The sequence below is a fragment of the Prunus avium genome, chromosome 4, assembly GCF_965620075.1.
Source record: "Prunus avium chromosome 4, drPruAviu1.hap1.1, whole genome shotgun sequence".
Lineage (NCBI taxonomy): Eukaryota > Viridiplantae > Streptophyta > Magnoliopsida > Rosales > Rosaceae > Prunus > Prunus avium.
The window spans coordinates 22,516,770-22,543,567 of NC_142287.1; the positions used below are offsets into that span (position 1 = coordinate 22,516,770).

A 26,798-nucleotide genomic window follows, 5' to 3' on the forward strand; every position below is an offset into this window, starting at 1 on the left:
CATTCTTCAACCATCATAACCGAGATTTTCCTTCCTCCTCATACCCTTCCAAGCTTTAAATACCATAGCCTTCAAGCCTCAAGTTTTTCCTCCCATTATTCTTCTCTTGAAACTCTTAAATCTATAAAGCCTCACCAAGCATGACTCCAAGCTTTCCCTTCCTTCTAAGCTATAAACACGATAGCCACAAACAACAAATTATCAACATCCAAACTCAAGCATATCCAACACCAAGCCAAGCACATGCATTCTCATTTGCTAAACTTGTGGATCTTTAGCTCCCATACTCCAAGCTCTCATGCCAAGCGCATATAATTTCATATCAACATCAGCAAGTCATCTTTAACTCTTCGTCAAGCTGCCGGAAACATCAACAAGTCATCTTCAACTCTTCATCAAGTTGCCAGAAATGTCAGCACCAAACACTCAGCCGCTGAAAGAAGAACAGAGTACTCCCTGGGACATGCTTCACCCTCGGGATGTTTTGGGCCTAGTCCTCGCTAACTCAGAAAAAGGGGAAACGAAGGCTTGATCCACCACTCTATGGCGGTCCTAGAATCAACAAGCCCGAACGAGTCTTCCGACGGAAAAAGACTCCAACATTAATAATAGAAATATTTAGTCATATACCCATTCTTAGCACTAAAACTATAAATAAACTCTACACCATTTAATTTCTATAAACAAACTAAAAAAAAAACCCAAAAAATGATAGCTTACCCTATTGAATTTAATTTTAATTATTAAATTACTTTAATACCCTATTGAATGTTTTGGATTTTTTTTATGAGATTTTGGGGTTGGGTTTGTTTTAAGAAATCAATGGCAATTTTGTTATTTAAAAGAAGTTAAAAGCCTTTTTGTTTTGTTGTAAATGGGCTTTTGGTGTTTTTTTAAAGTCCATTTCATATAGGGTTTGTTAATAATTTGAACTCCTATATTGGATATAATAGTGAATCTCCCTTAATAATATCCCACATCTAATAATCTTACATTCTAATAAAAATGGTGGGTTAGAAAAAAAATAGAGATTTTCTATTTAAACCCCACACTTCTTTTAGTTCACCCCATGTTCTAAGTTCACCCCATCGTTTAATTTAAATTTTCACAATTTCTAAGAAAACCTCACTATCTTCCCAAACTACCCTTAAATACACCCCAAACTGAAAAAATAAGAAATAAAAGAGATTTTCTATTTAAACCCCACAATTTTCTTTGTTCCTAGAAAAAAAAACACAAACAAATGGAACCCCAAACCCGAAATTTAATACTTTATAGAGAAAGAGAATAACTTTACCTCTCTCCAAGTACAGAAGTTTATCCTGATATGATCCAATTTATACTTTACCTCTGTCATGATCCAATTTAAATAGGATGTAGATGAGTTTGTATTTTTCTAAAACTCAATATAAAGAGTGGTGGAGTGTGTGTATAGATGTATCAAGCTTAATTATTAAGCTGGATGACCTTTTTTGTCTTTTTACACAATAATAAAACTTACTGCTTAATATTAAGCTAAATCTTTTTGGTAAATTAAGCTAAAATTATTACAAGAAGTCGTCTTTGTCCTGTTTAAACTTTAATTTCCGTTGTTTGCGAAGAGGGGTTGGTCTGTTGCCATCCTGCGCTGTGGAGATGGCGGCGAAGTTCGCTTTAGGGTCGGAGCCAGTGGCGGGTTCACTCGCACCCTCAAAGAAGAGAGAGTACAGAGTCACTAACAGGCTCCAAGAGGGCAAGAGGCCCTTATACGCCATCGTTTTCAACTTCATCGACTCTCGCTACTTCAACGTCTTCGCCACAGTCGGTGGCAATCGGGTTTGTTGCTCTTGCCCTCTATAACTCATCCTACAAGGAACTAAAAGCAACAAAAAAGAACTCTTTTTTTGTAAAAGAAATTTACAATGGAACTCCAATGCCGGGATTGTAAGCTGGACTTTCCTTCTTTTTCTCGGGAACCAAACAGAGATTTTATGCTTTTTTGGCTGATTGTTATTATTTTTTATTTATTTATTATATTTTGTTTTAATGGGTTTTGTTAGATAGAGTGGATTACTAGAGATTTCGGCTCTATCTGGGTTTTTGGTCTCGGCCTTGCCTAATAATTTGTTTACATAGACGAAAATTAGGGCCTTGGAATACAATGAAATGATTATTAAGGTTAGTGTTTGGGGGAAAAAACGCAAAAGGCACCACATTTGATATTTACAATATTGGATTGCAATGCAGCTGTGGTAGGGGTGAATTATAGTTGTTCTGAGCTGGTAATGTTATAGTTCACTGCTTCATTTGCAAATAAACAACATGAATTAGTTCCCATAAGTGATTATTTGCGTAAAAATCTTATCTGAGAGAGACAAATTACAAGGTTGGTTCTCTTTCCTCTATTTCTTGTACTTGTTGTAAATTGTTGCTTATTTTTATTTTATTCTTTTGTCAGGTGACTGTATACCAATGTCTAGAAGGGGGCGTGATCGCTGTGTTGCAGTCTTACATTGATGAAGATGTAAGTAAAGACAGCCATCATTCTGCCATTTTTCAAATGGATTAGTGTTCTCTTGTCGGTCACTTATCATATGGTTTAGCATTCATTTGCTGATTTTTAAAACTTTTCTTTGCGGATATGTGATTTACATGTGCTTTGTAGATCAGAAGGATGAGTCTTTTTACACTGCGAGCTGGGCATGCAATGTTGATGGAAACCCATTTCTTGTGGCTGGAGGAATTAATGGTATAATGCGGGTCATTGATTGTGGTAGTGAGAAGATAGACAAGGTATCTTAGTACTGGTTCCGAGCTCCTACTCTATATAGTGGTGCAGTTGTAGTAGCTTGGGTGCTTTTTACTATACTTAGCATACAATAAGGATGTAGGTGTACATCTATTTCAGCTGAAATTTCTGAAAATTTTCAAATTGCCAGAGTGGCAACAAAACTAGAGGACTTTTTTTTCTTCTTTACATTCTTCCTCCCCTCCTAACATACTAATCTATGTGCAGAGTTTTGTTGGCCATGGGGATTCAATAAATGAAATCAGGACTCAGCCATTGAAGTCGTCACTTGTAGTGTCAGCAAGCAAAGTGAACACAATAACCTTTTCCTTTTTTTTCTTTGAAGATCTTGTTTTTTGTTTGCTTTATTGGTAATCTTAGAACTTGCCAGGATGAGTCAGTTCGGCTATGGAATGTTCATACTGGAATATGTATTTTGATATTTGCTGGCGCAGGTGGTCACCGCAATGAAGTCCTGAGTGTGGTAAGCATATTAGACGAGGAGTTATGTCCTGCCACCCTTCAATTAATCTTTTTTAAAGAAATCTACTGTTTCGTTGTTTTGTAGTGAAGATTGTGATGCAAGAAAATGATTTGATAGGCTGTTTATACTTACCTTGTTCTCATTATTATAGGACTTTCATCCTTCTGACATATATCGAATTGCAAGTTGTGGGATGGACAACACTGTTAAGATCTGGTCAATGAAAGGTAGGACTTCATGGTGCTGCTCCATATGACAATTTACATAATTTGGTTTGGTACGCCATAGTTATGTAACTATGTGACATGGATCACAATAGTCGCAAATTTAGCCATTCACAATATCCTGTCTGATAGACTGGACTTTGAGATTACACAGAGTTGTTGTGGAGACAATCAGTATCATGTGTATACTTATGCCTCTGAAAAAGGTAGAATATATATTAATAATAGAAAATAGAAGAAGCCCTCATTGTTTTACTAGTATTGAGAAAGTAATGGGTTATGCATGACTTCTAATGTTGCGCTTTTCAAGTAATGTCATCTCAGGGTCAGAGTGCTTGATTGAAAGTTTGTACATGTGTTGACTAGGTGTAATCAAATATTATTTTTACTTTATTTTCTCATATATTGCTTTGTTTCAGAGTTCTGGACCTATGTAGAAAAATCTTTCACTTGGACAGATCTTCCATCAAAATTTCCAACAAAATATGTGCAATTTCCCGTGAGTACCTGTTGTTCTCTGTGTTACAGATTAGAGTTTTCATTCTCATTTTATCTGAGATTACTTTAACCTTTCAGGTATTCATAGCCTCCATTCATACAAATTACGTTGACTGTAATAGGTGGCTTGGTGATTTTCTCCTCTCAAAGGTGAATCACAATTTCATCCTGTATTTTCATTTTTGTCAGTGTAAAAGTCTAAAGGTGCTTTGGGAATGGAAAAGAGCCACATTGTATAGGATGGAAAATCTTAATATCTCAAATCATATGTCACCTTTTCTAATTGATGTAGCTTAAATCAGCACAATCAGCTGGTTCAAATGAGTTCATGAGAATGACATATCAATGCCTGAAAAGTTGGTTCATCTGTTTGTGGTCGTATCAACCTCTGCATAGCTTATTAGATCATCTAAAAGCAAGATAAAGTTTAATAGCTATTTTGCATGGTGTGCTAAATTTCTCCACATATAACAAATAAGTTTCAAATATGGGTAGCTTGAATTGCTTTTAGATTTCTGTTGTAGCTGGATTTCATATGTTCTCTAATGATTACATTAATGGATTATGTTGTGAATTTCCAGAGTGTTGACAATGAAATTGTGCTGTGGGAACCGAAAATGAAGGAACAGTCTCCTGGGGAGGTTAGAATACCTTGCTCCTCTTGTTTTAGATGTTAATGGCCGGTAACTTTTTTGTTTTTTGGTTTTTATCATTTAAAAAAAATTTATTTAAAGAGATGAGAGAATGTATAGCAGAAGAGTAAGAGAGAGAGAGGGAGGTGAGAAAGGTGAGGAAGAAATGAGTGGAATATTATTAAACTAATACTTTAAACTAAAGACAAGTCTAAAAAGTGTTTATATCTTACTCTATAAACTATTCTATTTATTTTCTCTCTTTTCTTCCTCACCCTCTGTTATCTGGCTACTCAATGTCCTTAGTCCCTTTCTTTTTCCCTTTATCTTTCTAATTATAAACGAAACAGTTACCAGCAAGCCCTATATTTTCTTATCCTTTACGGTGTATTCCATGAATTTCTGCTGATATTGGTTGACTGTGTAGAAGTCCAGTGATTCTACTTTCTGGTGGGCTAAAATGTTATTGGATGCTTTCTGATTAGGGTACTGTTGACATCCTTCAAAAATACCCAGTTCCGGAGTGTGATATTTGGTTCATCAAGTTTTCCTGTGATTTCCACTACAATGCAGCTGCTATAGGTCAATGCAAACTGCAGTTGATATAATTCTTGATACTTTCAAATGTAAACTTTAGATGTTCCAACTGTTGCACAACTATATGTCGACTTCTTAGCCTCTACTGTTTTCTGTCTAGCAGGGAATAGAGAAGGAAAGATTTTTGTTTGGGAACTACAATCCAGCCCTCCTGTTCTAATTGCAAAGTCCGTTTGGTTTTATTTTTCTTTACCCTAACTTCATGCTGAAGAAATTTTGTCTATATGCCGGTCGGTAATCATAGCCTTGCACCTTTTTCAGGTTGATACATCCTCAATCAAAATCGCCAATTAGACAAACTGCCACGTCTTTTGATGGAAGGTGACTCTCCTACATGGTTTATTTGCCATTATTTTTGTTACATATATATTTATATGACATTGTAAATGCCATAACCTTTGATAATGTGAAAATTTACCCTCTTTGTATCATTATATATTGCAGCACCATTCTCAGCTGTTGTGAGGACGGGACTATTTGGCGCTGGGATGCCATGGAAAATTCTTAAAGCCTATCCAAGTGGGTACATTGGCATGAATTTTGTAAAATGCTCATCGCCTTGGCTCATGATCGAAATTTAGAGGACGGATGACTAGACTTTGGTGAACCTTTTACTCCAGCCTAGTTGTTATGTGTAACTTATGTGAGGTTGATCGCATGTCTACTTTAATAGAATTTTAGACCATGTTATTTAATCTTGCATTTTATGCCGTGCCTTTTTATATTATCGTTTTCGGTTACAGGCTTTTTATGTTATAAAATATGTGACGCACTTCGGCTTTAGTATCAGCCCAGTCATGTTTAACTCTCAGTGCACATTGAGGGCTCGCGTGGTTTGTACTCTTATGGAAGAAGTGAAGCCTTCGTTGATTGAGGAGATTCTGCTAGTGCCAAGGGCGTATTGACACAAAATTACGAAGTAACATTTCAAACAAAAGGAAAGAAAAAACAGAAAAAACGAACATGATGCAAACTACAAAGCAAACCAGTTACATTCCTTATTTAGAAATTCAGGCACCCGGCCAACAAACATGTACTTCTAGACCAAAATTAAGACCAGATTGCAACACGCATTATGAACTAGAAACTTGGGACCAAATTTGCCTTATTTGTAAATCAAACATTCTCATCTATAGATGCTTCATAAAATAAAAATTAAGCTAACAGGGCAAGTCTATTATTTTTTAATACAAGCAATGTTTAGACTTATTTTTTAATACAAGCAATATTTAGGGAGGAGAATCGAACCGATGACCAAAGATGCATGGGTGAACGCCCTTAACACTTAAGCTACAAGCCCTTTGCTGCAATTCTATTATAGGTAATGGCAAAGTAATAATTAACTCAAATCCAGTATAATTTCGTGTTCAGTTCGAGTCATGTTGAATTATCCCCCCTACAGATGGTTATAAGAAGCTTATAGATAATAGCCGAACTTGGCTTATAAGTTAGGGGATATGCATGAGTTATTTTATCAACTGCATGCTAATCTGCTATAAGCTTGTAAACGTGAAATCAAGTACACATCATATTTGCCAATTGGCCATCATCATAGCTAACAGGAGATGTGACACGGCATACCTTAGAAATTTAGATCAATACATAGGACCTTAGATACAAAATTGATTTACCAGACAAATGAATAGATTTTCTCTCTGCCTGATTAGTACAAACACTCACCAAGCAATTTGGTCTCCCGTATATACAAAAAAGAATGGGTAAGCTATATGATTGGGACTATTTTCATTCCAAAGTATAACAGGGGAGAAAGAATAGCACAAATTGGCCAACTATATGTGAGACCGTAATTGCGTCAATAAACTCTGCATACTCTGAAGTTTCAGAGTGAGCTGTTTTACAGTTGCAAGATGCTGCACGGAAGATTCTGAATTACCTAGGTCGGCAAGAAGAGTGGCACACTTGGCCTGTGAATCTGTAAATGCCTCCTCAAGTGAAGCCACTGTTGATTCCAAGGTGGCGGTTGTAGATGGGGTTTCACCAATCAAATTTGATTGAGGGAGCCCAGTACTGCAAAAGCTGCTACCCCTGCTTAGCTTTCCAGGGGAGAATATCCTGTCAATGCCCTCAGTTCCACCTGCAAGTCATTTTCATAAATTTCCATATTTCCAAATTCACAAATGGCTGAGAAGAAAAAATTATTACAGCAGTATCCCAATCACATATACCAGATAAAACTTGTTGGCTAAAGAAAATTGTGAAAATCCAGCTAAATTCCACATATGAATCAGGTAATTCGAGGCATTTAGTGCTTAGAAGCAATGTGCAAATGCCAAGAGATGTCATTTGATTTTAACATAGCAATCTCAGGACTCAGAAAACAAGAAGAGCACAACCCTGATCAGAATTAAAGGAGATGTATTCAGCGACTGACAAACAGTTTAGTAACATACCAAGGTTGCTTAGTTGTTCCATTGCAGCCTGGCCAATGGACCCCTCCAGCTTGAGTAGCCGCAGAATTCCAGCAGTGATTCGACCCATTGATTCAACTTCTGACTTGCACAGGAAAGTAAGATGTTGCAACTCATCCTTTGTCACAACCGCCTCAATCTATGGAGACAAAAGTGTCATAATGCAGAACATTTTTCTAGAAGATACAGTTATTAACTTGAAAAAACCCATTACCGGTTGCTTAACAGAGAATTTCACATTTTCCACAGCCCATTCCACCATTTCATGATCAACCGTGTCCTCTGATATCACCATGCGAACTTCAAGATCTATACCTGCAGATGTGTCAGCAGTTTCCTTGATCCCATTCACAGGTAAGACAGCAGCATCAATACAATTCTGGGCATGGGGCTTTAAAGTTTGCAAGCCTTCCACACCAACCTGCAACCATAATTAAGATGTATGAGATCATGAACTAGATATCTCTATGATTAAAATAAAGGAGCATGAACCGCTACATTGAAATGAATCATAATGAGTTGCATATATTTTCATCGAATAATATTCATAAACAAAGCAAACTATATCTATGGTGCCAGAACACATATTGAAGGCAGCACAGGCGCAGCGCGAGCCAGCCAAGTTCCACCAAGGAATATGCTCTAGTATTGTCAGGTCATAGAACTTTTCACATGAATGTACTTTGCACATTTTGCCCAAATCTCAAAATATCCTTGCTCAACCTAGAACTGACTCAATCATCCTCTAACCAAAACCAAATGTTAGGTCTATATTACATATCTGCAATTTGCATCCCAACCATTTAGTACTCTGAGTGAATGAGCAAGACAACTTCTCACCCTCATATAATGACCCACTTAAGGTAAAGCCGAGAACTATCATACTTCATTAGTACTCTACCAAACAGAAATCATGACAGGCGATTTAAGAATATGATACACATCTTTTTTCCAAAAGGAAACAGAAATTTGTTAAACCAAAAACTAATACATTGCGCAGATGAGAAATCCACTAGGATAACTACCACATTACAATAACAGTGGACCAAACAGTCTAATCTAACAACACAATACAAACATTAGAGAATATGGTCCATTTCTTTTCCAGAAAGTATATTCAAAGGCTCCCTTTTCTATCTTATTAGACTTCTTAAAGCAATGTAGACTGCAATACTAATCTCACAGTGACATAGAAGTCTGAAGTCTCTCGATAAAAACAGGTGACAGTTTTAAAGATTTAAAATTAATGTAGACTGCAATGTAGATAATCTTAAACCAATGTAAACTGCAAATTGCTTAAGTGGTAGCAAACCACATGCTCATTTTCTTTCGTGCGTTACTCTGTTATGATCCCAGATCCAGGTAACATAGTGTGAAGTGTGAACCAACCTCATAATAGGGACATAATCCCAGAAAAGCATGCACCTTGCAAATTTACAATATACCCTAACATAACACCCAGGTACCATAAACTATTTTATGTCCAAGAAATGTCCAAAAACAAAATGACAAAATGTTTCAATGGTGCTGCCTTATTCGTGGCTGATCCTTTTGAAAACAAATGTTCACTATCAATAATCAATATGCATGCATGTTTCGTCAAACATACTTTTGAAAGGCTCAAGCTCAACTAGCACATTAAAACCTTAAAAAGAGAGGGAGAGACAATGATGAGGGTGAGATATCCTTACTGTAACCAATTCCACAGGATATTTCTCTGTCCTGTATGACTTTCCATTACCATTCAACATATGCTTGGGACTGCTTTTCGCTTTCACATGCAGATTATGAAATGTTGTGTGCCAACATCTCTCTTCTCTTCCCACATCCTCCTGATTGAACCACCATCTTTCTGCCATCTCCTGTTCACCTTCAAGAGCAAATAACCAATTTTTCAATTCTATGGAGACTTCCACATCATCTGGTTTTCCCAAGTGCAAAACCCCACTTTCTTTCCCATCTCCTGAACTTCCATCTGGAAGAAAATGGAATATTAGAGCCATTACAGTAACAATAAAATGAGTAGACGTAAGAAATATATTTAAAAAAAAGGGGAAAAAACAGCACAACAGACTGTAGGTAATCAAACACACAAGATTATCCAAATCATATTGTCACATACCCTCTTTCAAATCAGCAATGAGTGGCGATGGTTTGAAAAGTTTTGACAGTGGTCCTGCTCGTAATTTTTCTAACTCTTTAGAAAGCCCCTTTCCAGGACCACCATCAGGGCCAAGTATTCCAAAGCGATGCAGCAGGGATTCAGCATAGTTCATTCCCCCACCTAGGCGAACACCAGAGATACACGCTGACACATTCAAACTATGACACTCTACATCTCGTTCATTTAAAGGAATTACATGTACCATGCTTATGTCCAGAAACGGATCTACAAAAACTTTTCCATTTGATTGATGTTTTCTTTGGTTATCTATCCAAAATACAGGTCTTAGTTCAGGGTACCCATTTCCACTTGTTGAAAGATCATTTTCAATAGAAGTTAAAACTGTGTCATTCTCAACAACCAAGTTTCTCTCAGTGTCTACACAGTCCACCTCAACACTATCCCAACGTATAGTGGATGAAACAGCAATTGCACCACCAAGAGTTCTGTGAGTAACTTTTATGAAGAGATTATCCCCGATAAACTGAACTAGAGGCATTCCTTGGCTATTCATGGAAGATGATTCCAGAAATCTAATTTGAAGGTCTTTCACTGCTAAACTTACTGCTGTATCATTGGGAACCTTGTCAATCAGCTTTCCGTCACTAGAATGATCCCTATTTTTCTTTTGTCCAGTATTTTTTCCAACGAGGACAATCTTTTCACTAACTCTGCCAAAGTAAGCATAAAGATCCAAAACAAAAAATAACTGTTCAACAGAAGTGTTAGAGAGATAGTTTTGACAAACTACCCCAACCCTGACAATACCACCAGGGGGAGGAACATTTGTTAAAGGGCTCCCATCAGCAGTTACCATAGCTACTTCAACACAAGCATCTTTCAGCTCAACACATCTCCACAAGCCTGAATTCTGATCAAGAGAACTCTGAAGTCCAGCTGACTTAGTACATGTTTCTAGTGACAAACTAAGGTGTGATGCTCTAGTAGTCCATTTCTTCTGGCTAGCATCAAACGGTTGACCTTCCCAGAGACAGAAGCAAGCAGGATCCTTCTCCAGATTCAATAACCTTAGTTTTAGTGACGGTGACTCCGAAAAGAACAAGTTCTCAATATGAAGCCTTGCCCCAGAAAAGGCACTCTGGTTGATACTGCCCCTTTTGTTAGCAGGGTTACTGTCTATGTCCAAAGGAACAGCCACATCTAACTCCTTGAGGTTGAAAATCAAGGAATTTACGGAGAAATCTGCTAAAACAGCACCAGGATTGACTACAATTCCATCAGCCAGGAAGGAACAGATCCTCAAACAGGATCCTTCCTGGAGATCAATCTGGAATCAAAACAAAAAAGATGAAAAATTATACGTGATGATTCACAAAAGAACAAAAAATAAGAAGAGGGAAACAAAAAAAAAAAATATTGATATAAGCATTCATACTTTGGAATAACCAATACATACCATGAGGGGCTGACAATTAATTACAGTTTGCGAAGCAAAAAATGGAGGGACTGGGGAGGGCTTGATCTGAAGAGAATGGAGGCATAAAAAAGGAACACCCTTAATTAACTGCCACTCCTGATCTCCCAAAGGATATATGGGAGGGGAAAAGTTTTTACCTGTCCAAACAAAAAGACAAAAACGATAGAGAATAGCTTCAAACTATAGCTACCCAAAACCTAAACACAGCCACTGCATTAAATGCCCTTCTCTCCATTGTACATAATAAATTTAGCCCATACCAAAATTAGGAACATGCAAAGGTTCTTCAGAAACTGCTCGCATAGATGGTTGAACTAAGGTGCATGGAGGTCGTGAATAGGTATCCCTACATTCCAGCCACCAGCATAAATTATGATTTAGTCATATGACTGAGCACATATCAAATTGAAAGGTGAAGTCATATGCCACATATATCATCCAAAATTTATTGGCTTCAACAACAAATAGAAACACATTAGGACTACAGTCACATGTACTAGACCTTACTCAATTCCAAACTGAGCTCCAGGAGAATGTCGATGACAAAACATATTTACTAGCACTAAAACTCTTGAAACATTATAAATGAACAAAGCTTACCTTAAAAACAGTCCACCAATCATAACCCTTGACAAGTTGTTGTCAATTTCTCCATCTGAAACACTAGCCTGCAAAAGTGGATCCCCATATAAGATCTTAGATTCCCAAAGGAGTTAGACAGACATGGCACTGCAAAAACAGTACATGTGTATGCATAAAACCTATAATTTGTATTTTCACCAATGAGATCGAAGGGGTCTGATGGCTCTATGTTAATATATTGCACAGATTTCAAATGCCAAATATTTTTAATCATAAAGTGGGACAAATGTGTGGAGTCCCCTCCTATTGATGGATATTTGAGGGACACCTTGTGGGGCCCATTCCGCATTCTATTTCAACGATCCAAACTATCTATTTTTCAAGTCTTCATCCATGGATCATCCATAAAAAATATTGGGCAAATCATAAACCATTTAAGACATCTAAATGAAAAATGATGAACAGTGTTTCCAAGAAAACACTACATTGACTATCTTCAAATTTACAGTAAAATGTTCTCCGATTTCAGCGATTTTTTGCAAAGAGTATCTATGGATGATGACTTGAAAAATAAACTGTTCAGATCATTGAAATACAAAGTGGAATGGGCCTTATAGGGCTATTGATGCAGGACACGTAGGACCTAAATATATTTGTTAGTTTCCTAGATTCTCTAGTTTTTCAAATTCTAGTAGGATTTCTACGTTTCCAGATTTCCAGATTTCTAATTTTAAGTTTCCTATTTTATTTGGGTTAGGATTTCTGTTTAAGCAAGGGATTTTTATCCTATTATGTCTAGGTTTTAGTTTGCTATAAATAACCCCATGTAGTTCTTTAAAATTCAGATTTGGATATTGAGTAAACCTTCTCTTAAAACTATGTGATTTCTGTCCTTCCTTCTCGGTTCTCTGATTTCATTCCTTTCTTTCGTCCCTTTGATCTATATTTTCGTCTCCTCGACCTCCGATATTCTTCTTGTTCTACTGTTCTGCCCTTTCTTACGTCTTTTCAATCTATATTTTCGTCTCCTCGGTCTCTTATATTCTTCTGTGTTCTATTGTTTAAGTGCTTAATCTAACACCTATGGGCTGTACTACATCAGGTGTCCCTCAAATTTTATTTGAGGATAACTCAATTGAGGCTCTCTACAAAATTGTGAAGTATAATATACATAGGACACTCCTTGATGTATAAGCATTCCATAGACTGAATATTATTTTTAAAAATAGTAAATCCAAGAGTTATAGCATACTAAGACAATGGCAATGAAAATTTTAATTTAATAAGTAAGAGTCATAGAACAGTACCCGTGAGAAGAAGAGTGATTGCATCAAAAGTTCGAGCTGGAACTCTGCAAGTATACCCAAGACTTCTGAGAATGCTTAAAATTAACATTTGTAATAACATACATCTTTTTATCTTGCTGTACAAAAGTATCGAATCCCTATAGCACTTGTAAAGGAAAATCACAAACCAGCATCTTTAATGCAGAGAAATATGTGGTCCACAACAATTGAGACTATAGAACGTCCTGCTGCTTCTGTGGATCGCTGCAAAAATTTCATGAGAGATGTAGAGAGAGAGAGAGAGACAGAAGAAGAAAAGGAGAATCATAATAGATTAGCTAGAAAATAGGATGAGAATGAAGTAAAGGTAACAGCAAACCTGCTGAGTGTTTGAATCTACATCTCCCCTATTCAGGCAGACATACAATCCTGTCATAAAGCGGAGAAGAGCACGTAGGCCTGCACCATGTGATTATATATTAGCACCAAGCTATACATATACCATATATTTATAGAAACCAGTGAAACAAATAATTTCACTTGTTACCTGGTTCACTTATTGCAGGACAAATGGCCTCTGTGATATGGATCTGAACCTCAAGCCCAAGTGGACTGTTCAATTCAGTCCTTTGCACTGTGATCTGGTTAAAGTCACAAAGTCAAGAAAGATGCAGTAACACAGCCCATAAAACTCTAGAAGCTCCCTAGATTCACACTGATATATGGAGTAAAACAAATCCATCAAGAATTAACTAAAAAGTGTATATCAACATTACATAAGCTTCTCCTGAAATTCCTTCTATAAAACGCTCCCCACCAAAGAAAACTCGCTTTGCACCATCATCATCTCGCTGGTTTCCTCCATCCTCAGTACGTGCTATATTAGCATCCATGAACATATCAGGGTGAGGCAGGAGATCGATAGACAAAGACTCCCACTCAAGTTTCTGGTAAGAAAAGAATTTATCATCGTTTAATAACTAAGTTAAACTTGGGAAGCCTAACACCTGTAGTCAGAGAATATTGGAACACACACTTGCAAACACGGCGGCATACACACTTGAAGTAAGAGCAAGAGATGTGCAAAATATAATTAGAATTTAGAGCAGTTCAAGAAAGGAAAGTAGGCACCGCTTAGCCCCTCACCCCACCCCCACAAATGGAAAATAGAGATAGAAGGAAATACGGATCTGATGCACAAAGATTAGCACATTACTTTGAACAAATAAATGAACTTTTTGTCACTGGAGAACTCTCGTGCTTCCTTAAGATTTACAACCTGTTACAGGACATGTTATTCAAATAAGCCGGTGAACGGATGAAAGTGGTCCAAAGAAAATTTTCATATGAGCTTAACCAACACATTACCTGCCAATTTTCATTAGTAGTATACAGCAAAAGGTTGCGTATAGTGATAGAGGCCAGAGGTGATGCCCTGGGTTAAGCATAAAAAAATAAAACAAAAAATGAGAGAAGTATGAGCTTTATAAGCACTAACCCATACAACTTCATATTTCAAATGTCAAAAAAAGCCTACAGTGCGTCTCCATACTGTTTTTGCCCTAAAACTTGAACTCATCAATCCTACAGTTTTTTCTATCTAAAACCATCATCCAAACAGCCCTGAACCCCTAAAATAGAGCCATCCCAAAAATTTCATGGGTAAAAGATTTTCTTCTTGTTGATCAAGCTGAGGTATAAAAAATCAATTCCTTGTTTGGAGCCCAAAAGTTTTTAATCACAATCTACATTCCTACAAAGGGATCCATAAATAAGAAAATCATTATTGCTTAAGGTAAAATATGACTTCACAAATTCTTAAAAGGTCAATTCATGTAGGATAAGAGCACATCTGTATAAATAAATAAATAAATATATAACTACAAAACTGGGCCTTTGGAAATTACCAACTCGCCCCTCCTTGGCATCGACCACCCCCACGAGTTTCAAGTAGAAGATTAACTGTGAGAATCTCCACAGTCATACCATCTGCAATCTGGGAATTTACAAAGGTCAATAATGCAACTTTCAGAATAAATGTTCAAATCTATGTGCATGCTTCAAAACAAAAATTTAAGAAAACAGTTGTCAGTAGGGAAGCTTGCATAAAACTTTGCATGCCTGAATTACAAGAAGCATGACATTCCCTAATATTTTAATTCTTATTGAGATTCCCAGTTCCATTAGTTTGAAAGAATGACAATATTATCATTATGTGCACTGTAACACATACATTCACTGCGTTGATTGAACCTTACCTTATCAGCAAATCCATAACCGCTACCCTTCGCAGAGCTAGAGGATGACGGTGAACTGCATGTGAAACTTAGTGCTCAATAAATCTATGACTGCAGTACAAAACTTTTTTCAATATGGAAATGTTAGATCAAGAAAGATATGTAATTAGGCTTTACCTTCTTGGGCTGCTTGCATCCATATCTGATTTCTCTTCTAAAACCAAATCAAGCCTATCAATTTGCACAACAATCGGCTCTATTTGTACATTACTCACAGATGGGAGCTATAAATCACACAAAGCAAAATCATTTAATTAATTATATATCCATACATGAATTGGGGAAAAAAACAAAAGCCACTCAATGCATATAAACGAACCCATCTGGAATATACATCTACCAAGCTCTAACTAGAGAATCACATATTGTGTAATGATATACTCAACCAATTTTGGGACTTTTGTAACTTCTCATTTCCTCTAATTCATTTTCCTTCAAACTTTCAGCCGGACACTTTACATCAATCAAAACCAATTGAAGTATATCGAACACACGATAAATGAATGCAGAATTAACAGTCACCAACCACTATCTCCAGTTTTCCGACTTTGGCCGTGGCTACATTCAGTGCCGGAGGCAATCCCATGCTCGAATGCACAGCATCGCCGTTTATGTCTGTCAAATTCAGAAGCAAACTCAAAACGAACCCTAATCAGATCGAATTGATCACAAAACCAAGCAAACGAATCGCCGAATTTACCCAAATTAGAAAGCTGCGCGGTCCGTCCCTGCAACTTGAACTGGTCTCTGGAGAAGGACTTCAACCAGTACTTGAGAGTGTACTCCAGAGCCAGAGCCATTATGGACTCCATTGCTGAGAGGCAAACCTTCCAGAAATTTCTACAACCTCCTCGAGAATTCGGAGCAGTTGATAATGGAGCTTTCGGAGCTCTGTGGATCTACGCGACGCGAAGTGCAGAAAACCCTAATCGGGTTCGGATCGGGGGCTGTGGTTGGCGGTGTGAGCATGCATGCATTTGGGGTTTCTTTCCCTTTTGGGGTGGTCTTGTTGCAGGTGGGAATCTGAGGACAGTGGGGTGAGAGAAAAAGGCGGGGATGGTCGGCACGTGCGAGGGGGACGGGACCGTATGAGTGGCACGTGAGGGGTTGGATTGGTGTGCATTGGATCTGGGGGGGTTGTTTGGGTGTGTCAGAAATTCAGAAGAGCATGGAGAACAGTGGATTTGTCGGCGTGGCTTTCGTGCTTGGGAAAAAGCGATTTCCAAGCTTTGGGGCAAGTGGGAGTTTGGGTGCGATTTTCATTTACCTTTTCTAACTATTTACATGTCACGCGTTGCATATGTTTGTATTTATTACAGTATTTTTTTGTGTTAGATTAGTTTAAGGTACCGTACCGTGTGTGTTCGGATCAGAAAAATAAAAATTTCGTGTATGTGAGTTTTTTCTCTTCTTACTTTCTAATTTGGATAAGTAAAAATTAAAGAAACAAAGATATTACGACAAAAGACATATTTTATCTTTGGTAAAGCATTTTACGTCATATTTCAATGATTATATGATGATTTAGATGTAAAAATAATGAGCTCAACTTCTAAGAAATACTCGATGAAAGGAAGAAAAAAAACCTAGACTTTCTTTTTAAGGGAAAACCCTAGATATAAAATAATGAGAAGGCATGCGATGCTACTTACCTTTAGCTGAGCGTAAATATTTACAAAAATAGGAATTTAGTGCTAATTTTATGAAGTTGAACATATCTAGTAGAAATTAGTCCACTCCACCAAAGCAGCTCCTTAACCGTAAAGAAACTATAGCACCTCTTTTATAACATTCATAGCTCCACCCTTTGGTAGGATTAAGTATGTAGTTAGCATATATATGAATTTTTGAGTTCAAAACGTGTAAAAGAAGAAGATGGAAGTAGAGCTAAAATAAAAGGAGTATGGAAGTATACCAATTGGTAATGGTTAGTACCTCTTTCTTGTGATTAATTCTATAGGTATATAGAAAGTAGAATTTATATATTAATTGGACCCACCACAATATACCATATGCTTTGTTTGAGAGAGAGAGAGAGAGAGAGAGAGGAAATTCTTGTGGTTGGCTGCTTTCCTCGACTTTGCCTAGGAAGGATGAGTTGGTTGTTTGCTTCCTGCGTTGCTTTGCAAACTACTTTACGTAATTATTTAATAATACTTTGCAAGTGGACTGGTATATGATTAGCTGGATCAAGATAATTAAGCCCTAATTGTAGGGCTTGATTTGGATGGGTTGCAAAGCAATAGCCGCACACACAAACGTTCAGATCTCCACGAATTGAAGAGAAATAATGTTTTTTCTATGTGCCCTTGCTTTATAGGTTCTCATTTTTCTCCTTTATTATCTTTTTGGTATTGGAGGCAAACTTAAATCAAACATTATACACACCTCATTTGCTTGATAAAAAAATAAACATCTATAAATTCATAATTCTTGTGAGCTGGTCTGACATATATACTATATAGACAGATTGTTAATCTATATACTATTGTCTATTGATTAAGTAGAATCAGGTGATGCTTATTTCCAATTTAATAATATAATATATCATCAACGATGTATAATTCGGTGAAAAAGAACATTGATTTGCAGATCAAGGGTCTCAAGTTCGAACCCCCCATCTCCTTGTAGTTTTCTTTATAACCTCAAGTAAGTGTGAATAAGCTTCTTCTTTTTTCTATTACTTTTATCCTTATTATAAAGAATTTTTTGTTGAACATGAAACTTGTTTCATTTTTTTTTATAGTCATTTGTAATTTAGTAGACAATTGGTTTACGTATTTGTTCCTTTAAAATGAAGTAGTTTTTCCGATAGATTGTTGCTATTTTAAACCCCTATCCTTTTTATTCACCCACCTTATCTTCAAAATTTTAAAGACAAATTTACCTCTTTGTAAAATGAGCCTTAAGGAAAAAACCTCAACTCTCTTTAAAACATTTATCAAAAATATTTTCAGAATCTACAAGGTAGAGAATAAAAAACTAAAATATCTAGAAAATCAAAATATTATACTAAAACATTTATCCAGTCCGTCAAACACAACATAATCCTCTTTATATCTAAACTAGTAATGATTAGCAAAGATAATTTGCTTGAATTAATAATTAAAGGGTATTTTAGGAATAATGATGGGTGGAAAGATAGGATTGTATTTTTTTTCAAATTTATAAGGTGAGTGGGATGGATGGCAAAAATACCCGCCTGGTCGGGTCCCTGTCGATTACTCGCCCTAACGGGGGAAGATGTTGGGAGAAAATCAAGGGCGGGTATGGGATCCCCGAATTTTAAAAATCCCCGATTGAGAACGGACCAGGGATGGTATTGTTATCCTCATCCCCAAACTCAGCCCAATAAATGATATATTATATATTTTTACTTAATAAATATATAATATAATATAATATAACAAGCAAAAAGTTACCCAAATGACAATTTTATACAATCATTTTTATATGAAAATTATAGGCCTTTGCTTGGTCGTTACGTACAAAATTATTGGATGTTAATATCTAATGACATATTCAATAAACTATTCCTTATTTTCCATGTTGACGAAAAAAGCTAAAGACATAGAAAGTGTTTTTTTTTTTTTTTATAAAAAAAAATGTGTTTTCTATGTCGTATTAGTCATTATAAACCTTCCCCCTCATATTATTTGATGAAGCTATTAGGCCTGAGCATAGATCGATTTTACAGTGCTACTAGGCCTTGGCATGGATCAGTTTGGAACGGTAGATGGGTCATTATAACACCAATATTGTCTTCAACTTAACCACCTACAAACCTCAGTAGGTGTGGGGTTTTATCACAAAAGGTCATGATGTTATTAGGAGTGGTGTCATTCATTATATATTGTATCTAATTTAGTCAAGTTTCCTATGTGACATTTATATTCTTCAACATGCCCCTTATGTGAGACCACCACATGGTGAGCCACAAATGAAGCCAAGTCCACAACGGAGTCAAAAATTCAAGCCCAATATGTGAACACCATGTATTAGGTAAGGGGTAAGGGTAAACATTCAAGCCCAACTTGTGAACACCACATATTGGGTAAGGGGCATAATCTAAAATATCGATAATATCGACGAAATATCAAGGATATTATCATTTTTTTTGAGTCACGGGTATTTTGAAATGTATCCATACACATATCATATAAATATCGATAATATCGGAAAATATCAATGTCGATAATTTCGCTCACACTTTAGCAATATTTTGTCAAAATATCACTATAATATCGAAAATATCGATGTAATGGAAAAAATGAAGAAAAAAAAAACACAAAGCACACACGCAAAGGGGATTCAAACTCCTACCATTTCACTCCTCCAACGCCTTAACCACTATGTTGCTTATATTTTTGTGATAATATGCTAAAATATGTATATTTATATTGTTTTGTTTCCTTGCAACCAAAAAAAGAATTAGATTTTCACATGAGAATGTGAGTCTTTGACTTTTCCTTTTGGGATAGAATCGAGCGGCTTATGGAAAGAATCTGAGACCCAATCTTCAAATGATTTTCCTTATGGACAACGTCAACCAATCTCGGATCCATATAGGTGGCATGTTAATAATTACATGCAAAACTATTTTGGGGATTTATCATTTGATGACTACTCTTCACAATACACTTACTCTACACATAGAGATGATGAAGATAGTGAAAAATTTGAACCTCATAGGAACTCTATGTGGTACTAAGTCACTCATGTATCTTACCATGCAATGTATAAAGTGTAAAATATTGTAGTAAATCATTATATATGAATGATTATGGAGTGTTTAATCTTCTTTCCTTAATTACTACATATTTTCTACACTCACAATGTTTGTCAACTCGCTATATAATCAACTTAAATAAGTTAAACTCATCATGCAATGCATTTCCTTCCAATTTTTTGTGATAAACTAATAGATAATTGACTAAATAAATATCCTCCAAAGTTTCAATAAAAATTTCCAAGTTTTTCTTAAAATTTATGTGGTTTTTATTCAATTTTTATCGATATCGATAATATCCTGATATTTCCATCGAAATTTCCGTGTTTTTGGACTACCGATATTTCTGATACCATCGATATTTTAGACCTTGGGGTAAGGGTAAAGGCCCAATATTTCAGGCCTAGTCAATGAATCTGCTCTGATATCATGTTAAATTTCAAAGAGGCGGGCCATCGGCCCACTACTAGTAACACCAATATTGTCCCCAACTTAACCACCTACAAAGCCCAGTAGGTGTGGAGTTTTATCACAAAAAGCCTCGGTGTTATTAGGAGTGGTCCCATTCATTATATACTATATTCATTTAGTTAAGTTTCCTATGTGGGACTTATATTCTTCAACAGAATCTTTAACCATTTCGATCGGTTAATCACGTGTACGGTTCAGATTGGTTTGGTAGGCCGGTAGTACCATTTAACAAAAGCTCTTGAGACTAAAAATATTTATTACTAATGCTAGTTGAAAAACTCCAACTCAAGCCCAAGAAAAAAATATTCATTCAAGCTTGTAGAACAATATGGTAGGATGAAGCTTTTTATAGAGGATGAAAAATGAAGGTGAAACTGATGTGGGAGTTTTTTTGTTGCAAAGAAGTATTAAAATTTGTAGGAGTTGCTAGCCTAGGCCTATTCATACCACTTTGACTATTATACTGGGGATGGCTACAATTCCAATTTCCAAGACTGATTATTCATGATCAACCTTCTTGATGCTGGTGTGGGAGAAGATGCAGACCTATATGCATTAACTTCATGCAAAAAGATGGAGAAGAAGAAGAAAAATCTAGTCATTCCAATAATAGCATCAACTGGTGGATTTTCTATTCTTGTGGTAGTAGCAATGCCAATGGCTATATTCATAGGCCTGAAAAGAGGAAGAAAACAAGAAGGTAAACTATAATGCTTAACACTTAACATAGAGATAAATGTTATAGTGAAAGTTACACTATATATCGGTTCGGTATGGATTTCTGTTGGGTTAGGGATATTGTTACCCAATCTTTTAACTAAAATAATAATAATTTAACCAAACGAAACCAAATAGTCGGTACAATATCACTACGAGAAAAAAAGTTATGGGTGATTACATTTGCCTTTATTACTTCAAATAGGGGTGCTTGTTTTGCTTCTCTCTTTATTTTAAGTTACACTTGCCAAAAAATTTGGCACAAATTTTCCCTTCTTAATGCGCCTATTTAATGGGGGCATGTTTATCCACCCCATTAATACTGCGCCTATCGGTTTTCCGCCCCTAATTAACAATTAATAGGGGTGTATCATATTTTCTACCCCTAATAGGATGTCCCTAATATTTCTTTATTTGGTAGTGTATGGTTGGTATGCGGATTTTTCGAACGAGATGCCCACCCCTAAGTGCTACAGTGTTGTTCAATTTTTTTTTTCTTCATCTTTTCCATTTGTATTGGTTTTAATGTGCTACAATGCTGTGTTTTTCCATCTTTCTTTTTGTTGGTTGCTGCAGTGTTTTTAAGTTTTTGCTACTATGCCCAATATTGTTTTGATTGTAATGATAACCTAAAATGAAATTTAAGTGTTATGTAATGTAAGATAATTTTTTTAAAAAAATAATAAAAATCGGGGATTCGGGGTGGGTTAGGGAGACAACCCCCAAGGACGGGGATAGGAGCGGGCACAGGGGCGGGGATGGGGAGTTGGAATGGGAATGGTATTATCATACTTGGCTCTGAATCAGCCCGTTACCATTCCTAAGGTGGGTGGGGAAATAAGACAGGGGGTGAAAATAGCAGTACTCTTTTCGATAAGTGTCATTATTTGGCCCGCAGCCTGCTGGCCGAAGTAGGTAGCCTGAGGCTCGATGGGCCAAAGCCCGGCCCAAATCAATGGTTAGGCCCACTCAGCCTGGCCAATTCTAAGGTTGGGTAGGGCTTGGGCTTCGATTTTGAAACCTCCGGCCCGCCCTTGGCTCAGCCCGAAAAAGCCCATCTAGGCCTAACCCAATCATTAAAAAAATAAGAAAGAATAAAAATACTATGGTGCTACATGTTAAGTGAAAAAAAGAAAGAACAAAAAAAAATTATTTCATATGCGTTGTTGTGCCCATATTTTAAATTTGATTCGGTGTCTAGAAGACAAAGTTGGAATAGTGGGATTTCTGAAAATGAAACGTGGGTCCTAGTGTCTCGTCTCCTTGTAAGTCACGGGCAAATAGAGCAAAAGAGACATGTCGACACATAGAGGCCCCCGCAAATCCCCAAGCGGGAATTATTGGTGTCGTGGAAAGTCATGACAACTTTTCTAGACGAGTTCCTCCAAAAAGGTCATGTTGTGATTAATTCAATTGGGGAACGGGTGGAATGCCAGAAGGATGTGCGAAAATTAGAAATGTGTAGAATGCTGCAATGGCTAGGGTTCGTCATAATGGACGTCTATAAAAGGAAATGAAGGGAAAACTCAAAATTACAACCACGTAGAAGAGAAAAAAGAAAGAAGAAAAAAAAATCATAATAAAATGGCGTATTCCTTCCAAATTTTCTCTAGATCTGAACTTAGCTCCGCCAACTCAGACATGGGGGCAAGGGGCTGCACCAGTGTGGATGCCCTACTTTGGTTCCTCAAGAGGACCGATTACAATAAACGACTCAATACTCCTAGACAACAATGTCGTCATTGAAGTTGCGAGAAGTTTAGTGACTCTAAGGGATGTGTGTGTGCTGGGAACAAGAGAAAATAACCGGGTAGTGAGCGATGCCATGACATTGAGCGTGCAAAGTGCGAAGTCATTCGCAAGTGTGGGTCATCGCCAAATTGTGAAATCCCATGAAGTGCAAGTGCTGAGAGCCCAATTGCAAACACAACAAAGTTTGGTCGAAGATTGCTAGAGGGTTATAAGAATACTTGAGAAAGAGAAGGAAATGGTCGTTTGAGGAGACGCGTAACCAGATTAAAGCATTGCAAGAGGAGAATAAACAATTATCGTAACCATATTGAAACATTGCAGGAGGAGAATAAATAGTTATCAAAGATGGTAGCTATTTACTCTAGAGACATGCAAGAACAGCTGGAGGCCTTGGAGAGACCAGGTAAACGTAAGCGAGGAGATCACGAGTTAAGTTTTGCAAAAGCCAAGATGGTGATCTTTGGAAGCTCAAGTGGTGAGCCCTAAGAAGCAGTGGATGAAAACCCAAGAGAGGAGGTCCAAAGTTCCAAGCCAACAACTCATGCTGTGGAAACAAAGAGCGTCTTGAAGAAGTGATTTTTGTCTTTGAAGTTGATGCAGTTCTCTTGTGTTGATTGCAATCCCCTATCTTTGAAGAAGTGATCTCTTGTGTTGATGCAGTTTTTATTATTATTATTTTTATTGTTGTTTTAAAAAAAAATTAATGCAGTCCCATGTTTCTGTTGTAAAGATAGTGGGTGGAGCCCACATATTGGATTCCTTATCAACTATATCTTGGAGGGTTATCTCCTGCACACTCACGGGCATAATTTCCTTAGCCTATAAATAAGGCATTATTCTGACTTTACACACACCCTCGACTGGGAGAAGAAAGAGAGTCAGGCAAAGAGGAAATAAAGAAGAGAAGGAAGAAAGAGGGAGAGTGAGGGGAGAGAAAAAAAAAAAGCAGAGAGAAATTCCCTAAGGGAAAAAAATCAGTGAGACACAGATATTGTAAACACTGAAGTTATAGCCCTATTATTTTACATAGTGAAAAAGTTATTGCTGCTGCTCTCTGAGGACGTAGGCATGGCCGAACCTCGTTAAATATTGTGCCTTATTTACTTTACGTGTAGCTCAATATTCTCGCATATACCGTTCATTTTACAACACGTTATCAGCACGAATACTCTTGCAAACCAGTTGAGTTACCCAAATAAAGAGATAAGTCATCCATGTTTGCTTACCTTCATCATTTATTATTGTTATATCTATACTATTCAATTTCCATACTAACCAAACAAAGCTAGTTGGAGCTCTTGGTGATGTTAGGAGAAAATGAAATAGGATTGGGGCCTTGCGTTCAATTATGCACAAAGACCACTTTAACTTGGTGGCGGTTTTATCCCCACAATTACTTTATTTACTGTATGGTGTAGGTTTATTACCTATACAATGATATTTAAAAGTGTGGCACAGGTTTATCGTCCACACAACTGCCCTTATTTTTTATTTAAAAGTATGGAGTAGAATTAGTGCCCATACAAGCACATTTACTTTATTATTTAAAGTATGGTGCTGAATTAACATTCATACAGCAAGCAATTTAATTTATGAATTTATTTTACCGCACATTTACTTTTATTTAAAGTATGGTGGGGGGTTTATCGTCCATACCAGCAATTTATTTATAAGCAATTTATAGCAATTTATTTTATGAATTAATTGTGTGATATGATGAGTTTTACAGCATACAGAGATGAGGACCAGAAGTTCCTTGATCCTCATCATACAACTACATCAGGACTTAAAGATCCTTGATGATGATGATGATATGAGAGTTGGCAATCTCTCCGGCACTATAGTTGTAAACAAGAGATTGGACTTGAAGATTCTTGATCCTTGACATGTAAATAAGGACCTGGAGTTCCTTGATAATGTAACAGTGCCGTATCGATTAATAGTACAATACACATGAATAGTAATTGTACTGGCAAATGTACTGTACGCATGAATAGACAAGTATTTATGACTTGATGAATAGTACTGTATACATGAATAGTGACGTATGCATAAATATTAACCATTTTGGGTACACCCTCACTATATACAAAAGGGAACCTGCAGTTCCTTAAACTCGTGGATGAGTAATTAAATGTGATGCCAGAAGTTCCTCAAAACATGGACAATTATGTAAGGGCCTGAAGTCCCGAAATATGTACAGAAAATTATAAAAATGTCCATACCATGAGAATATGTGATTTTGGCATGAAGTTCAAAATCTAAGAGTATTGAAGTCCATACCATGAAAATATGTGATTTTGGCCTGAAGTTCAAAATCTAACAGTATTGAGAACCTAAAGTTCCAACAATTAAATGGACAACCCTTGAGGTATTATTGCAAATTGTGGTACACCACATATTTCTTTAGCATAAGAAAATGATGAATTTAATAAAACTCGATTCTATTACAATTGACACCTCAAGGAAGAAATATATTTTGTGAATTCTGGTTGTTAAGAATACACCGTGAAATGAATAATATCAGGATAAACCTCAAATGATGAATTGAGGCTCCCCACATATTTTGTTATATTATATTATCTGGGTCGGAAGCCCATGGATCCAAATATATGAGAAATCCTGAACCTGAAGTTTTGGGTATATAGTAGTTAATGCTCTTCACTACTATATTGCAATATTATCATGGCTTTTACTCAATTTATATTTTATGCCCATTCTGAGGTTGTGTTTAGCCCGAGCCAGAAGTTCTGGACTCACATGCATTGAAATATGTAATTTGAGAGATTTGATGCGGTTATTTGAACCTATAAGGCACAAGGTTCCAAACCGTCATTTTGAAAAGACGTGAAAACCATAGGTGCAAGTTTAAGAATTTGCCCAATTATTATAATAGGAAAAGAGCATACAACATATAGATTCTTTTCACATGCAAGGAAGGAGCAAGGTCTGTAAAATCTATAAAATTCTATTATGATCTAGAAGCCTTTGGAGAAAGAGGACGGCGCCTCTCTTGGTCATCCAGAATCTTTTCTTTGGAAATCTACAACATGTCAAGCCTTGTCTACGTATCAATGGAGTATGAACTCACCAATTTTAACAAGGCCTTATTTTCCTTTTTAAGGTTTTCAATCTCTTGCTGAGACTCATGAAGCATTCTCCAAAGAGATGAATTTTCAGTGTTCATCTCCTGAATCTTGTTTGCTCTGGCACGCAAACGATTAGCCATGTTAGAAACAAAAGGAGCACTCTGAATGCTAAAAGACATTGAGTCATCAATAGCCTCTTCGTCTGACCTTCCTGTTAACAGTATTTCATCCATAGGAGTAAGGAAATTCCTAGCTACTATGATAGCAATCGTATCATTCATCATCACAGAATCATTAACCGTGAGATGACGATTTTGGGGATACAAAGGATGGACGCTAGACTTTAGCGTCACGAGTTGTTTTGGGAGCAACATTTAAATCGAAATGTTTTAGGCGAGAAGAAGAGGAAGCCATTTTAAAAGGTTTTGAGGAAAGTCTTAGAAAAGATGAATTTTTAGAAAATGGAAGGAAGTTGAGTTGAAATGCAGTTACTCCAATCAGGCCTTACAAAAGGCAATATCTATAAACATAAATGTGGCAACGTTTCCAGGATCCCAATATGTTCTTGGATCCCCATATTCTCTTTTTCTTTTCCAGATCTCAAAACTTCACGCGGCCTCCATTAATGTCTGTCGGCACTTT

The 26,798-nt window shown here is 36.6% G+C and overlaps 2 protein-coding genes across 2 annotated transcripts; one reads left to right on the forward strand and one right to left on the reverse strand.

Moving 5' to 3' along the window:
* The first annotated feature begins 1,566 nt into the window (after window positions 1-1,566).
* Window positions 1,567-5,942, forward strand: FIE (Transducin/WD40 repeat-like superfamily protein). The gene is made up of 13 exons (XM_021955452.2): window positions 1,567-1,815; window positions 2,438-2,503; window positions 2,650-2,772; window positions 2,996-3,076; window positions 3,159-3,251; window positions 3,403-3,478; window positions 3,895-3,974; window positions 4,052-4,123; window positions 4,555-4,614; window positions 5,091-5,187; window positions 5,306-5,369; window positions 5,464-5,523; window positions 5,647-5,942. The coding sequence occupies exons 1-13, from the start codon at window positions 1,636-1,638 to the stop codon at window positions 5,708-5,710; spliced, it is 1,116 nt and encodes a 371-aa protein (XP_021811144.1). The 5' UTR covers window positions 1,567-1,635; the 3' UTR covers window positions 5,711-5,942.
* Window positions 5,943-6,703: 761 nt separating this feature from the next.
* Window positions 6,704-16,586, reverse strand: LOC110754379 (amino-terminal region of chorein). The gene is made up of 20 exons (XM_021955436.2): window positions 16,099-16,586; window positions 15,925-16,013; window positions 15,516-15,622; window positions 15,360-15,414; window positions 15,009-15,097; window positions 14,470-14,536; window positions 14,318-14,380; window positions 13,878-14,048; window positions 13,649-13,742; window positions 13,481-13,560; window positions 13,290-13,365; window positions 13,123-13,166; window positions 11,834-11,901; window positions 11,494-11,579; window positions 11,213-11,370; window positions 9,754-11,083; window positions 9,323-9,606; window positions 7,846-8,052; window positions 7,614-7,770; window positions 6,704-7,297 (listed from the first exon to the last, which is right to left on the reverse strand). The coding sequence occupies exons 1-20, from the start codon at window positions 16,208-16,210 to the stop codon at window positions 6,993-6,995; spliced, it is 3,642 nt and encodes a 1,213-aa protein (XP_021811128.1). The 5' UTR covers window positions 16,211-16,586; the 3' UTR covers window positions 6,704-6,992.
* Window positions 16,587-26,798: the final 10,212 nt, after the last annotated feature.

Coding starts and splice junctions, on each gene's coding strand:
- FIE (XM_021955452.2), top strand. CDS start 1,636: ATGGCGGCGAAGTTCGCTTTAGGGTCGGAGCCAGTGGCGGGTTCACTC. Junction 3,975..4,051: donor CAAAATATGTGCAATTTCCC/GTGAGTACCTGT, acceptor TTAACCTTTCAG/GTATTCATAGCCTCCATTCA. Junction 5,188..5,305: donor CTACAATGCAGCTGCTATAG/GTCAATGCAAAC, acceptor TCTGTCTAGCAG/GGAATAGAGAAGGAAAGATT.
- LOC110754379 (XM_021955436.2), bottom strand. CDS start 16,210: ATGGAGTCCATAATGGCTCTGGCTCTGGAGTACACTCTCAAGTACTGG. Junction 16,014..16,098: donor CGCGCAGCTTTCTAATTTGG/GTAAATTCGGCG, acceptor TGAATTTGACAG/ACATAAACGGCGATGCTGTG. Junction 13,743..13,877: donor GAATTTCAGGAGAAGCTTAT/GTAATGTTGATA, acceptor GACTTTAACCAG/ATCACAGTGCAAAGGACTGA.